Source organism: Ovis canadensis, chromosome 16 (assembly GCF_042477335.2).
Source record: "Ovis canadensis isolate MfBH-ARS-UI-01 breed Bighorn chromosome 16, ARS-UI_OviCan_v2, whole genome shotgun sequence".
In the NCBI taxonomy this organism is placed as follows: domain Eukaryota; kingdom Metazoa; phylum Chordata; class Mammalia; order Artiodactyla; family Bovidae; genus Ovis; species Ovis canadensis.
The window spans coordinates 52,623,689-52,638,959 of NC_091260.1; the positions used below are offsets into that span (position 1 = coordinate 52,623,689).

The 15,271-nt window shown below is 45.0% G+C and overlaps 1 protein-coding gene across 19 annotated transcripts in view; it reads right to left on the reverse strand.

Moving 5' to 3' along the window:
- The window catches only part of RAI14 (retinoic acid induced 14), a 163,562-nt gene that overhangs the window by 49,790 nt on the left and 98,501 nt on the right, over positions 1 to 15,271 (reverse strand). For 17 of the 19 annotated variants that reach the window (XM_069555846.1, XM_069555842.1, XM_069555837.1 and 14 more), the window contains exon 3: positions 11,487 to 11,617. In XM_069555846.1, the coding sequence (XP_069411947.1) occupies positions 11,487 to 11,617 (131 nt within the window). Of the gene's footprint in view, positions 1 to 11,486; positions 11,618 to 11,759; positions 11,950 to 15,271 lie in introns of those variants that run through there. The other 2 variants (XM_069555830.1, XM_069555831.1) reach the window with 2 other exon arrangements.

The following is a 15,271-nucleotide window of genomic DNA, read 5'->3' on the forward strand; positions in this document are numbered from 1 at the left end:
CTGCAACGCCTAAATTTTAATGAGGTCATTGAGCTCAAATGAGGCTTTTGCTGCTGCTGCTAAGTCGCTTCAGTCGTGTCCGACTCTGTGCGACCCCAGAGATGGCAGCCCACCAGGCTCCTCTGTCCCTGGGATTCTCCAGGCAAGAACACTGGAGTGGGTTGCCATTTCCTTCTCCAATGCATGAAAGTGAAAGTGAAAAGTGAAAGTGAAGTCGCTCAGTCGTGTCTGACTCTTAGCGACCCCATGGACTGCAGCCCACCAGGCTCCTCCCTCCATGGGATTTGCCAGGCAAGAGTACTGGAGCGGGGTGCCACTGCCTTCTCCGAAATGAGCCTTAGCATACATTAAATATTTCAGTGGGACAAACCTTAATCCTAAGACCAGGATTTCCGTTTCAGATTATAATCTGAAGGAAAGGAAGGCATCCCTGTCTAATAGCTTCTAGTCAAAAAAGCCTTGAAAAACTATTCTCCTCTTGTAGCAGGGATCAACTCCATGGGCCAAGAGAAATCGCCTCAGGCAGAGAAGTAGTAGGCCTGCCTGTGTTTCAGCTATTTCAAAGGCAGGTGCAGCAGCGACTCTGATCACTGCTTCTATCAGTAACTGAGGTAGCAGACAGTTTGAAAAATGGAAACACTGATTGCCTTCTCCTGGTAAACATTTCAGGTAGATATAATAAAAGGTGACTGGCATAAAATAAATAAAGACAGTAAAAACAGGATTATTGTTATTAAGTACCTATAATGTGCTAAGAGTCAGCCATGCTTCTTCTCAGGACAGAGGTCTCCTAGTGACAGGAGGAGGAGACGCTGAGATGAAAGATCACATACGCAGAGCTAAGAAACCCCGAGACACTTAAGCTGAACATTAGCTCTTTTTCTTCAGGACTGTTTGGTTTCACAAATGCAGTCTGAAAGCAGCACTTAGGAAGTATGAAATTTTCTTTAGGGCAAAAGATTTGTCTCTTGTATTCATGATCAACACAAACAAATAGAGGAAAACAATAGAATGGGAAAGACTAGAGATCTCTTCAAGAAAATTAGAGATACCAAGGGAACATTTCATGCAAAGATGGGCTCGATAAAGGACAGAAATGGTATGGACCTAACAGAAGCAGAAGATGACCCAGATAACCACGACGGTATGATCACTCACCTAGAGCCAGACATCCTGGAATGTGAAGTCAAGTGGGTCTTAGAAAGCATCACTATGAACAAAGCTAGAGGAGGTGAGGGAATTCCAGTTGAGCTCTTTCAAAGCCTGAAAGATGATGCTGTGAATGTGTTGCACTCAATATGCCAGCAAATTTGGAAAACTCAGCAGTGGCCACAGGACTGGAAAAGGTCAGTTTTCATTCCAATCCCAAAGAAAGGCAATGCCAAAGAATGTTCAAACTACCACACAATTGCAGTCATCTCACATGCTAGCAGAGTAATGCTCAAAATTCTCCAAGCCAGGCTTCAATAATACGTGAACCATGAACCTCCAAATGTTCAAGCTGAATTTAGAAAAGATAGAGGAACCAGAGATTGAATTGCCAACATCTGCTGGATCATCAAAAAAGCAAGAGAATACCAGAAAAAATAATCTACTTATGCTTTATTGATTAAGCCAAAGCCTTTGACTGTGTAGATCATAACAAACTGTAGAAAATTCTTCAAGAGATGGGAATACCAGACCACCTTACCTGCCTCCTAAGAAATCTTGTATGCAAGAAGCAACAGTTAGAATTGGACATGGAACAAAAGACTGGTTCCAAATTGGGAAAGGAGTACGTCAAGGCTGTATATTGTCTCCCTGCTTATTTAACTTATATGCAGAGTATATCATGTGAAGTGCCGGGCTGGATGAAGCACAAAATGGAATCAGATTGCTGGGAGAAATATCAATAACCTTAGATATGCAAATGATACCACCCTTAAGCCAGAAAGTGAAGAAGAACTAAAGAGCCTCTTGATGAAAGTGAAAGAGGAAAGTGAAAAAACTGGTTTAAAACTCAGCATTCAAAGAACTAAGATCATGGCATCCAGTCCCATCACTTCATGGCAAATAGATGGGGAAACAATGGAAACAGCGACAGACTTTATTTTCTTGGGCTCCAAAATCACTGCAGATGGTGACTGCAGCCATGAAATTAAAAGATGCTTGCTCCTTTGGAAGAAAAGCTATGACCAACTTGGACAGCATATTAAAAAGTAGAGACATTATTACTTTGCCAACAAATGTCCATCAAGTCAAAGCTATGATTTTTCCAGCAGTCATGTATGGATGTGAGAGTTGGACTATAATGAAAGCTGAGCACCGAAGAATTGATGCTTTTGAACTGTGCTGCTGGAGAAGACTCTTCAGAGTCCCTTGGACTGCAAGGAGATGCAACCAGTCAATCCTAAATATTCATTGGAAGGACTGATGCTGAAGCTGAAACTCCAATCCTTTGGCCACCTGATGTGAAGAACTGACTCATTTGAAAAGACCCTGAATGCTGGGAAAGACTGAAGGCAGGAGGAGAAGGGGACAACACAGGATGAGATGGTTGGATGGCATCATTGACTCAATGGACATGAGTTTGAGCAAGCTCCAGGAGTTGGTGATGGACAGGGAAGTCTGGTGTGCTGCAGTCCATGGGGGTCACAAAGAGTCAGACACAATTGAGTAACTGAACTGAACTGATTCATGACTCCCAGACTCTATTACCCAGAATGGGTGATTTATACCAATTTCCAAACCTTTCTGACCCATACTTTTCTCTTCACAAATCACTCCAGGGTGATTGAGAGCATCAGATGAGAAATACTGGGGGAAACCGACATGATCTTTCTAATGGGTCAAAGATCAACTATCTGTTGACTGAAGGACACATATGAAAGTCCCCAGCCCAGTGTTGGGTACTCAGTAGTAACATGACAAATAACAATTGTTAGTTGTGTAAGATAAGTACAGAAGTAAACAAGACCCATCAAGTTCTAGGTGGTTTAAGAGAGGTAGTGGTTGAGGTCAAGCTCACCCCTGTTGGAAATTAGAAAAGACTTTATGAAAGAGAGGGCAAACTGGACCTTGAATGACTCTGCACCCTGTATGGTGGTGGTGGTGGCCTTTTGTAAAGTGTCACTTTCGGGGATGCAGGCAATGAAGCAGGAGTATTTCTAAAGGACAGGCATGTGTTGAGTGATGTCATGTGCCTCAACCCTTGAACTGTCTGGTGGCTGCCAGCGTGAGAACCTCCTGCCCCAGGTGCCCCCTCCTCCTGCGAGGTTAGTCTGGATGGAGGTCAAGGCCTGCGTGTGCTGCCGGCCACGCCCACTCGCCCCGGCTCCGCCCTCTATCACAACTCCGTTTCCCAGGCTCTCCTGACCTTTGTATGTGGCGGCAGGCCTCGCCCCTGAGGCAAAGCCAGATTGCTGCAACCCTGGGCAACAATAAGCCATCTGAGTGTCTAAAATCCTTCCTTTTCAATATACTTAATCCAGCTTTGCAAAGTTTCAAAATGAAAAAATCCTGTAACCCCCACCAATATTTTAATCACTGTAGTTCTTAATCCCCATATCTATTCTCATCAATTTGCACCACTTCCCTGGTTACAAGTCTTCCTTCCAAAGCAGTTTTGCAACCTGATCTGTTCAGCTTTAACCCATGACACTATTTCCCTATAAACACCTTGTGAATTATATAACTTTAACATAATTTACTTTATGACAAAATTTATCTTTCATTTTAATTTTACTCTGTGCACAAGCATGATATATACATGTATGTGTGGATGGTCTTCCCTGGTAGCTCAGACAGTAAAGAATCTGCCTGCAATGTGGGAGACTGGGTTCAATCCCCGGGTTGGGAGGATCCCCTGGGGGAGGGCATGGCAACCCAGTATTCTTGCCTGGAGAATCCCCATGGACAGAGGAGCCTGGCGGGCTACCAGCTACGGGGGTCACAAAGAGTTGGACACGACTGAGCAACTAAATGCATGTGCACACACACACACACACACGTGCATGTATGCTAGAAAACATTTCACCTGGGCTCCTTGGGCCTTCCTCAGTTCCCCTGTAACCTGTCATAAGGGAAAACCTGTGGGAAGCTTTGGGCTATAAAAGCCTGGGGTCTCACTGCAGAGTGACCAGCACCATGGATCTCAGCTTGGGCTGACCATTCAAGCCGCCTGTGTGCTGAAACAACCCCATGCCCAGACTGCACCCCATAGGAATTATACAGGTAGCTCTGAGGGTGATGCCTAGCACTTCTCAAAGCTGTCCAGGAAGCTTCTAATGGGAGTTGAGAACCACGGATTTAGTTGCCAAGTGGGTCCCTGACCTTGAAGTGCTATGATAAGCTCTGGAGGAAGGGAAGGAAATAATGACCATGGTATTGTTTTTCTTTTCCATTTGGGATGGTCTCCATCCACCCAGTTGCCACTTCCTCTGTCCCCACCACATCCTCCCAACCCATCCTCTCGGGGCCACCTTGCATCACAGGAAGCATTCCTTCACTACTCCAGTGTATCGCCACCTCTTCCCATCTTGAACCCCTTACAGTTAGTATGTTATGATTTAGCACTTAATTATTCTCCAGTACTTCCGTTGGTCTTATCTTCTCAGCCAGATGCTGTGCATCTTGTAGGCAAGGACCATATCTTCTCCCTTTTTTTGTTATGTGCTTATGAATGATTTTGGAGCACTTTAATACCTCCCAACTAGAAGCAAACATTTGGGTACATTTGCAAGACAGGAACAGACATTATGTCACTTTCAAAAACGTACTTGACCAGAAGCAGAGTAGATATGCTATAAAGAAATTATAGCTTTCAGTTCATCCCTCTGCCAGATATTAACAGGATTTAGACAAAACACAGGGTGGTTTTGCCTGGAAGGCGATTTTGCTGAGAAGGAGGCTGCAATTACACATAAAGTATACTGCAGTTTTAGGTAAATGAATTTGAGAGCTGTGAGAGAAGGCAACCAGGTGGTATGACTTGATTTCCAAGACTGACTTCCAAGGGTTTTCAGTTTTGGAAATCTCTTGGTTATCTCTTCCAGAAAACAGGAAGAGTCAGAAGTACAGTAAGCCACCGGCCAGAGAAGCCCCTTCTCATACCGATCTGCAGAATTTGAGGACTACCTCTTCTATTTTACATGTAAGTGCCACCGAGTTATCTAAAAATACTTGCACAAGTTCTTGTTTTCAAAGCCAAAAAGATCAGGTTTTTGAAAGGTGGGCTAAACATGGATGAAGACTATATATATATATATATATATATATATATATTTGTCTTTATACACACACGGCTGGGTGGTATTTCTTCAAATACCACAGTCCCAGCAGTGATTTTATTTAGTCTGGTTGTTCCTAAAACAAACACACATAACTTTAATTACATGCACATCCAAATGTAGGGGAAACCATCTTGAAACAATTAGCTTGCTCTATGGTGAGAGGTTTTCGGGCAATGACATCTCCCCCTTCCTCACCTCCACTGTGGAAAGAGAACAGATGGGCTGAGGGAAGCCAAGCTTGACTCCATAAACAGCCTGAGGCTGAAGCTCTCTGCCTGGCTCTATTTTGTTCTCTTCTGACCCAAGACATCACCTTTCTTTTACTCTTTGTGAAATGAATTTCAGTTATTTGATTGCTTCCCCCCACTTTTTAACCTCTCTTAGATCAGTTTTAGAGGAAAAAAAAAATTCAGACAAGGTCTCTTATCTCTCCCTAAAGGAAGTATTCCAGGAAGAACTGAAAAGTCTGAAGAATTACTAAACCACCCATCTGGTTATTGACCTTGGGTTATGGAAGCTTCTGGAGAATGTCAACCGAGATGGCTGCCTCATTCTTGGGACTTTTTGGGTTGTCTGATTCTCTAGGCAGTGAGGGGTGAATTTGTCTCTACTGAAATTGCACTGGAAACTGGAAGAGACGTGTGTCAGGTCGTGATGTTCACCAGGACAGCTTTTTCCCTCTTGAGCCCCAAGTTAGTTCATCCCTAACAACTTTACCCATGAGACAGTACCAGCAAAAAGAGTGTTTTCTCCATTAGAACCATGCTGAAAAGTTCCCTTACACAAATAGCAGCCAAGTGCCTCTTATATGCCTGGAACAGTGGGAGAAACCAACAGCACCACTGAAATCATAGGATCCCTGTCCTCACAGAGCTTCCATGTTGTAAGGGATTTGAGTCATTCAGAAAACACAGATCTTGGGGCTTCCCTAGCAATCCAGTGGTTAGGACTCTGCACTTCCAATGCAGGAGGCACAGGTTCAATCCCTGGTCAGGGAAGTAATATCCTGCATCCACATGGCATGGCCAAAAAAAATACAGATCATATTTAAGCTGTAGAGACTTTTCTACATCAAGTTTTTCAATCAAGATTCTAGTAACTCAAAGAGAAGATAAAATTTTTTAAAAAAGACTGAGAATACCAGGGAGGAAGGCATTCTGGACTAGAGAACCTGGGGCAAACACCTAGATGGTCTCACAGGAGAAGAAGGCAGGGAGCAGACAGTGCCACCTCCAGCAGAAGAAACAAGTAAGAAAACAGCAAAACAAGGGCAGGGCCACCAAGAGGCCCTTGAAAGCCAAAGTCAGGACTCCAGGCTGTTAGGCAATAGGAAAACCCTATGCATCACTGAGCAAGATGACAAAATGGGTTATCACAAAAGCTCCTTAGAAGACAGGCCTCCAAATTCATTTTGATATGGAGATGTGCATAAATCAAAGGGTAAACCCTAATGAGTGGGCAGAGAACGAGGCCAAGTCCTGTCAAGGACCTAACTTCCAGGTATGTGATCTAGTCTTACCCTTGGGAGACAAATGCAAACCATTCTATACACATCCTCCAACAAATGCAGGCCCTGCAAGCTCCAGGGGGCCGATGGAGCCAGAGTTCTTAAGGGAGGAACACTCTGCACTGGCCTGCCCTGAATTCAGCACTGCTCCTAGGGAGTTCCCCATTCCCCTGACACCAAACCAGATGCACGTGGAAAGAACAGGAACAAGAATAGCAAAGTTTCCACAGCTTGAGGGGCATGCACATACACGCAGGCAGGAATGCACAGATTAGACTAACCCAAAGCCAGAAGTGTAGACTTGCAAGGTAAGAATGCTGAAACCAAGGGAACAATGCTGCTTGGGGCTCACTGTTACAGCAGACACTTGGCCTTGCAGAATTACGTGGTACCAAAGGGACAGGCTTTCCTAGTGGCTCAGACAGTAAAGAATCTGCCTGCAATTCAAGAGACCTGGGTGTCATCTCTGGGTCAGGAAGATCCCCTGGAGAAGAGAACAGCTACTCACTCCAGTATCCTTGCCTGGAGAATACCATGGACAGAGGAGCCTGGAGGGCTACCGTTCATGGGGTTGCAAAGAATTAGTCACAACTGAGTGACTAACACACACAGAACAAAGGGACAAGAGTGATGATTTCTAACCCCACAGCACCCCTCCCCCTTCCTTCTCAACACTAAGACCATTAGATTTGAAAGAAAATATGAAGCCAGATAGGTTTAATTCTACAGTGGCTTTGAAAACTAAATTCTTACCATTATCAGTTAGTAACTTTAAAAATCAAAAGGAACAGTCCAACCAGAAAAGTTTAATGTTAGCAGATGATGTCTTATGAAAAATCTTGCATGGAAAAATTAATTACCTCCTCTCTTCCTTTTGCATAGAGTCTCTCTAGTTTTCTACCTAGGTGTCACTGACGGGAAAAATGGTGGCTTGTAAGTGCAAAGGCAGAGATGTTAGAAATGGCTCAGGGTTAATTCAGGGAGAGATCCATCACGTGGACCTTAGTTTTATCATCTTTTAAATGAAGGTGGTGATTTTTTTTATAACTGCTGTGTGCATTTCCAGTTGAAAAGAACAGAATGAACTAGTGATTCATGCTACAATGAGGATGAACCTTGAAAACATTAAGCTGAAAGAAGCCAGAGACAAAGGGCCTCATATAGTATGATTCCGTTTGTATGAAATATCTAGAATAGGCTGATTCATAATGACACAAAGCAGATTAGTGGTCGCCAGGAAGAGTGGGAGGGGAAGTTAAGGAGTGTCACTGTTTAATGGGTGTGGGTTTCCTTTCGGGGTGATGAAAACTTTCTGGAACTAGATGATGATGGCTGTACAACATTGTGAATGTACTTAATGCCACTAAAATGGATACTTTAAAATGGTTAAACTGGTAAGTTTTATGATGTGTATATTTTACAATTAAAAAAGAGAGATAAGAGAAAATAAATTTGACCATCTGTTCTATACATAATGAATATCTTGTTAACAAAAGGCACAGATTGATCAAGGTGATCATAATTATGGCAAAGCTGCTAATCTAAATTTTCTTTTTTTTTAGTGAGTATTGTCTTGGAAAAAACTATCATGAACAGTTCCCTTCTCTTTCTCTGGGATGGCTATAAAGGTTGTCTTGTGCAGACATCTGCAGAGCCAGATTGGGAGGAGGAGGAGCCTAGAAAGTTGTATGGCGGTACGCGGAGTAATACAAAAGCACCAGGCCTACTGCTAAAAATCTCAGAACAGGCTTAGGAGGGTGGCCTCTGCCACTGTAGCTCAGAGAGTGTGAACTCCAAATGTAGCATCACAAGAAAAGGTTAATTAACTCATCCAACAAATATTTATTGGCCATCTACGAAAGAACTTCCCTGGTGGTCCAATGGTTAAGAATTCGCCAATGCAGGGGACACAGGTTCGAACCCTGGTCTGGGAAGATCCTACATGCCAGAGGAACTAAGGCCCTGCACCACAACTACTGAGCCTGTGCTCTAGAGACTGTGAGCCGCAAATTCTGAGCCCTTGCATCTAGAGCCTGTACTCCACAACAAGAGAAACCACCACAATGAAAAGCATATATACCACAACAGAAAGTGGTCTCTGCTCACCACAACTACAGAAAGCCTGTGCAGCAATGAAGATCCTATGCAGCCAAAAATAAATAAAATTATTTTAAAAAGAATACTATAAACCAAGCCGCTGGCTAGACAATTCCAGCTGGGAACTGTAAGGTCACAGTCCCTTCTAGCAAGGAAGTTATAGTCTAGAGTGCAAGAGACGTAAGAACTAACAGTTACATAAGGTTGAGTAGGCAACTGATGCAACAAAACATTAGCCAACACCCAAAGCCAGCCTACTACCCTGACTAGCAAGTCAGGGCTCCCAGGGCTCCCTTGTGCCCACACCTGAGACAGGCCTCTGCCAAGAAGTCAAGCTGAGGCTGGGGGGGTGGAGTTCAACTTACGGTGACTGGCTGAAAGGACAAGCCCATCTCCTACAGAACCAGACCCTGACCTGTGTGAGAACATGTACCCTCTCCTCTTTATGTGCTGGCTAGCCTGGTTCCTACAGAAAGCTTAGCCCTTTGAGCTTCCTTATGGCTGTCAATCCACAGAGTTGGGGTCTCCTCTATGGGATCATCCTTTTCTATGGGTGCTGGGAAGAGAGGTTAATTTGGGGCTTCCCAGGTGGTGCTAGTGGTAAAGAACATGCCTGCAAATGTAAGAGACTTAAGAGATGTGGGTTTGATCCCTGGGTCAGGAAGATCTCCTGGAGGAGGGCATGGCAACCTGCTCCCGTATTCTGCCTGGAGAATCCCACGGACAGAGGAGCCTGGTGGGCTACAGTCTATGGGGTTGCAAAGAGTCAGACACTAGTGAAGCAACTTAGCACACAGCATAACACTAAAATGGGACAATTTTCCCTGACAATTTGCCATTTATTCTTGATATCTATGTTTCAATCTACACTCAATCTATTTTCCGGAGAATGGTTCTCTCTGGTTGAATCTACATGGGATACTTTTTAAAATATGGATTCCTGGTCCTCTGCCTAGACCAAATGATTCAGAACATCAGGGTGGGCATGACATTCATATTTTAAAAAGCACCCCAGGGTGGACTTCCCTGGCAGTCTTGTGGTTAAGAATCTTTCAGTGCAAGGGACATGAGTTTAACCCCTGGCTGGGGAACTAAGATCCCACAAGAAGTGTAGCAGGATCAAAAACAAAGTTGAAAAAAAATAGAAATAAGAGCACCCTAGGAGAGCAACAGTAATCTAGGACAAGAAAGGAAGGGAGCTGGCTTTATCAAATGCTTACTGTGGGCTGGGCACTGTGCAGCTTTTTACACCTGGCACCTATGGCTGCAGGTGCCCCTCCTTCATCCTTTTAGCGGTGTTCTGGCCGTGAGCATTATCGCCCCTAGCAAAGGCACTCAACCTTGCAGAGTCAGGAGATCAGGAATAGATACCCCAGGTTCCTTACCTCTTGGGTGGGACAACTCCGAGTGAGTGAGTGAGTGAGTGAAGTCACTCAGTTGTGTCCGACTCTTTGCGACCCCATGGACTGTAGCCCACCAGGCTCTTCCATCCATGGAATTTTCTAGGCAAGAGTACTGGGACAACTCTGAAGCATACTTTAAACCTGGGGTAAGCAAACTAGTTAAATTGTTAGGCTTTGTGGGCCACACAGTCCTTGTCTTAAGACTCACATCTGCCTTTGCAGTGCAGAAGCAGCCATGAACAATGCTAAATGAATAGGTGTGGCTGCATTCTAACAAAACCTGATTTACAAAGGCAGACAGTTGGGCCATAGTCGGCCAACCCCTACTCTAAGTCTAGACAGATTCCCAGAGGTCCTTAGGGGGAATGAGTCTCAGTTACTCATAGCAGTAACCTGTCAATAACATGCTATAGAGGCTTCATTCCCTTACTGTCCACTTGCTGAGATCACGGGCTATAAAAACTTCTTGCACTCAAATCCACACCTCATAGCCTGCTTCTGGGGTCACCCAACCAATGTCAGTATCTTGTTTTATTCTCATAACTACCCTAGAGGTTGAATACTGTCATCTCCACTGTATAGTGAAGAAATTGAGGTGCGAGGACTACACAATCCTCGCTGATAAAAGTCCAGATTAGAAATCTAAACTCAATAACCTCTCTGTAAGATGACCAGCGTAAGGAAGGACAGAGGAAGAGATGGTTGGATGGCATCACTGACTCAATGGACATGAGTCGGAGCAAGCTCCAGGAGATGGTGAAGGACAGGGAAGCCTGGCGTGCTGCAGTCCATGGGGTCGCAAAGAGTCGGACACGATTGAGCAACTGAACAACAAATACTATAAATAATAAGGTTTCAAGGTTATGGAAAAAAAAAAAAAACTTTCTCTTTTACGCTGTTTCTAATCTGGGATCAGATTCATTTCCCACCTATCAGTTAGTTGGTTACAAGGCTGGTTGCTATTTGTTCTCTGGCAAAATCTTTGGTTACACCAGGAACAAATGTAACCATTCAAGGCAAAACTCAAATGTGTTACTTGGAACTCCGAGAGGAACTAGACTAAAATATCCTCTTACATATTTTAACAAGGGGTGGGCGGTGGGGGCAGTACTAGATGCTCTTGCAAAGTTTCCCTAGGGATCCTGAGAACTTCAGAGAACAAGCTGAGAACCCAGACGTGGCTGTCAGAAGCCAATCTCGTTAACTTACGCGGTCTTGCCCTCGCTGTCATGCTTGGTGGCGCTGGCCCCCTTCTTGCCCAGCAGCGAGGCCACCTTCTCGGCATCTCCATTCTCCACGGCCTGCAGCAGTCGGTCATCATTCTTGTTCCACTCGTTGGTCTGTGGAGCAAAGGGACACGTAGAGCCAGTAAGTGACAGCAGCCACGGCTATCCTGCCTTCAGGATCTGGAACGTCCCCGCTCTCCACCCTCCCCGTCACTCAAATGAGAACCTGCCCAGCAATGGGCAACTTTAAAAATACCTTTCCCTTCACCATGGAGACACCTAAAAAGGCTGGTTTCCCAAAAGAAAACATCCACAGTTCAATGAAATAGCAGCCGGTCACCAAACTCTGCAACAAAGCAATTTCTTTCAACTGAAATGGGGAAGATGAAGCAACTTTCAAAGACCAAGAGGCCAGTTTACACATTAGCTTATTTGTGGCTAAACTTGACAGCTCGCACTGCAGAACACTGACCTTTGACCTGGTCCATAGCTCACTGGGCCCATAAAGGGACAGGACCAACCAGCCACCAGCCCAAGGCAGCCTGAGGATTTACACAGGCAACCCCCCTATCTACTTTTGCTGTCACTTCTCCCGGCCCATTTACTGCAGTTTCGAGTTGTATGCTGGTTTTAAGTAGTTGTCTAGGCTTCCAACGCAACAGAATATCACCAGAAACAAAACTTCTTCCTGAACGAGCTATTACACATCAAATGGCCCCGAGCAAAGCTTCCACCACCACGGACCCTCAGCTCCGAGAGAATAATTCTGCAAACGGCAGTAACAGGAAAGCTTTTGGCGGCACAAAAACTAATTTCTAATCTTATTAAGGGACAGAGAAGATCTTGATACTAAGAAGTGTCCAACGTGGAAAGGCAGCAGTGAGCCACTGAAGATTTTAGAGCAGAGAACAAACTCGTGATGAAAGAAGAGTCAACAGGAGGCATGTGAGGCACGTGGGGTTCACAGAGGAGGGACCCTGGGATACCTCAAAGCCCCTGGGAAACTGCAAGCCCAGCCTGCTTTCCAGATACACCCCCACCGCACACTTGCTAAGCCTACTTTCTGGAGCCTCCAAGGATGGACACCTCTGCCCTAAAAGGGAATCTTCCTCTCTCCCCAACACTTTCTACAGACAGGTCTCTAGGGCTGGCTGCTTTCCTGTGACCCTGAAAATAAGAATCACCAGGCAATTCATAGTAAAGACTCTGCCATGGACCAGTTCCAAGAAAATGTAGAGGAGACACTGGAGATTTAAAAGGAACAGGAGGGATTCTTTTAGGACTGCAGTCTTCCATGGGCTCAGGACAATTTGCATCTCTCTGCACTCGTGGAACCAGAAAACTCAGTAAGACTGTGCCTCTCATAGAGCAAGGGTGGGGCCAGCAGATGGCCCCAGCACCCCTTTCAACTCTAGCCTAGAGGTAGGGCTTTCAAGAAAGCCACAGGCCATGGAAGAGGTATCCCAGGGCTCAAGTCAGAAGTTTCCTTCTCTGAGAGTCTCAGGGCTGGACATCTTCCATTTTTCAGGACTCTCTCCTTTCCCCATGAAGGGGAAGTCCTCCTTCTTCTTGCCATCACTGAGTTCAAGAACACAGAAAGAGTGCATCTGTCCTCTAGGCTGCATGAAATCCAGAACACCACATGGGTACTTATATGCTTCAGATATTAAGTCACCCCCCCCAAAAAAAAAAAACACAACACCTGTGTATGTCTCATTTCCCAAGGCTTTGAACTGAACGATCACTGTCCTTGCTCTAAAGCTTAAAAGGTTTAATCTAGAAAATGTCCAAAGCCAAACTCTGCTAGGAATTATTCTAGAATTGCACAGTCTGTGATGATGGAAATGTTCTTTATCTGCAACTGTCCCAAAACTGCAGCCACTGGGCCAGTGATTCTCAACCAGGGGTGACTGCCCCTCAAGGGACATTTGGCAATCCTGACATGCAGTTTTGATTGTCATGACTAGGGAGTCCTACCAGCATCTGGTAGGTAGAGGCTGGGGTGATGCTAAATACCTTACAATGATCGGGATACCCCTCTCCCCACAACACACAACTATCTGGCCTCAACCACCAATCTCGCATTAGCTACGTGCGGCTACTGAGCACTGATAATGTGGCCAGTGAGACTGAGGACCTGAATTTCAAAAATTTTAGATATCAAGTGCCAGTAGCTAGTGGATAGGCTTTCTAAACATTGTTTAGCAAAGAAAGAACATGTCTAGGCCAAATTATCCACCATTCTCCTACAATTTACTCACAGAGAAGACACTGGTTTTATCTTTTATTACAAATCAAGTTTCCTGAGACTTCGCCGGTTGTCTAGTGGTTAAGACTCCCCACTTTCAAGGCAGGGGGTGTGGGTTTGATCCCCGGTCAGAGAACTAGGATCCCACATGCCACGTGGCATGGCCAAAAAAGTAATAATAATAAATTCACATCTTAAAAAATTACTTTATAAAAAACAAATCAGGCTTCCGATTGAAGGGGAACAGAGCAAATACACTGCCCGTGGTACAAGTGTTGTCAGTAGAATTGCAGGCTTTACTTAATGACAAAATGTAGCAAACACTAAGAGAAATGGATTGCGGCTTACTTCCCTCCAGACTGCTTTTTACAAGCCACAGCAGAACAAAAAACGTTTACTGAAGCACATTTCCAACCAGTTATTCCTATCTACATCATCCCAACTGCTCCATTATTAGTGTTGTCTTTTAAAATCCTTCCCTAACTTAAACTGACCCAATTAAAACTGGATTGGGAAGATCAAAAGGATATTAAATCCCAGAGGACATGATTGAAAGTACTTAAGCAAAGAAAGGCCACATGAAAGGATTTTCCTTCTCAGTGCAACTAAGGCACTCAACTTTTGGTTGAGAAAAGTCTGATTGCAGGGGCTCCCTAAAATTAGTTACATGTGCCTCTGTTACCGGACACACATTCCTGTGCCCGACACACAGCAAGGCCCAAGAAACTGAAATGTTGGAATCTGGCGCAGAGAATGGTTTATTGCAGGGCGATGCAAGGAGAAAGGGTGGCTTATGCCACCCCTCCCAAAACTCTGAACTCCCTGAAGGTTTCAGCAAAGCATTTCTAAAGGTCAGGTGAGGGAAGGGGCGTTCCAGGGTATGTGATCGGCTCCTGCACAATTCTCTGATCGGCCGATGGGTGGTTAACAGCATCTGTTCCCAGGGGCCAGAAGGTCTGGGGGCTCCGTGTTCCTGATCATCAGCTAGTTCTTCCATTTAGTGGTGGTTTTCTAGCATCTGAAAAACTCAGGAGATGTGTATGAGACACTATTATTTGGGTACTTCAGAGAGGACCCGCAGCAGAGGATACGAGGGAGGGGTCTGTCCTGGGAGGCCCCATGGCGTCCTGCTCAGTTACAAAGGTGCTGAGAGCGTGGTTTTGCTGCAGAAGCCATGAAGAGCTGGGCGCCCACACACTCCATACCTTGCCCCAAGCATTTCTTCTGTCTGGCTATTTCTGAATTGTATCATGTATAATAAACTGACACTGGAAAGTGAAGTGCCTTCCTGGGTTCTGACTGGTATTTCTAGTGAATTGTCAAACCTGGACAAGGGGCTGTGGGAACGCTTGGACTTTACAGCTCGTCAGTGAGACATATGGTTGGCCGAGGACTTGAATCTGGCATCTGAAGTGGGGGCAGTCTTGTGGGATTGAGCCCTTTAACCTGTGGAATCAGATGTTAACTCCAGGGCATAAGTGTCAGAACTGAACTGAATTGTTGGACACCCAATTGTCGTC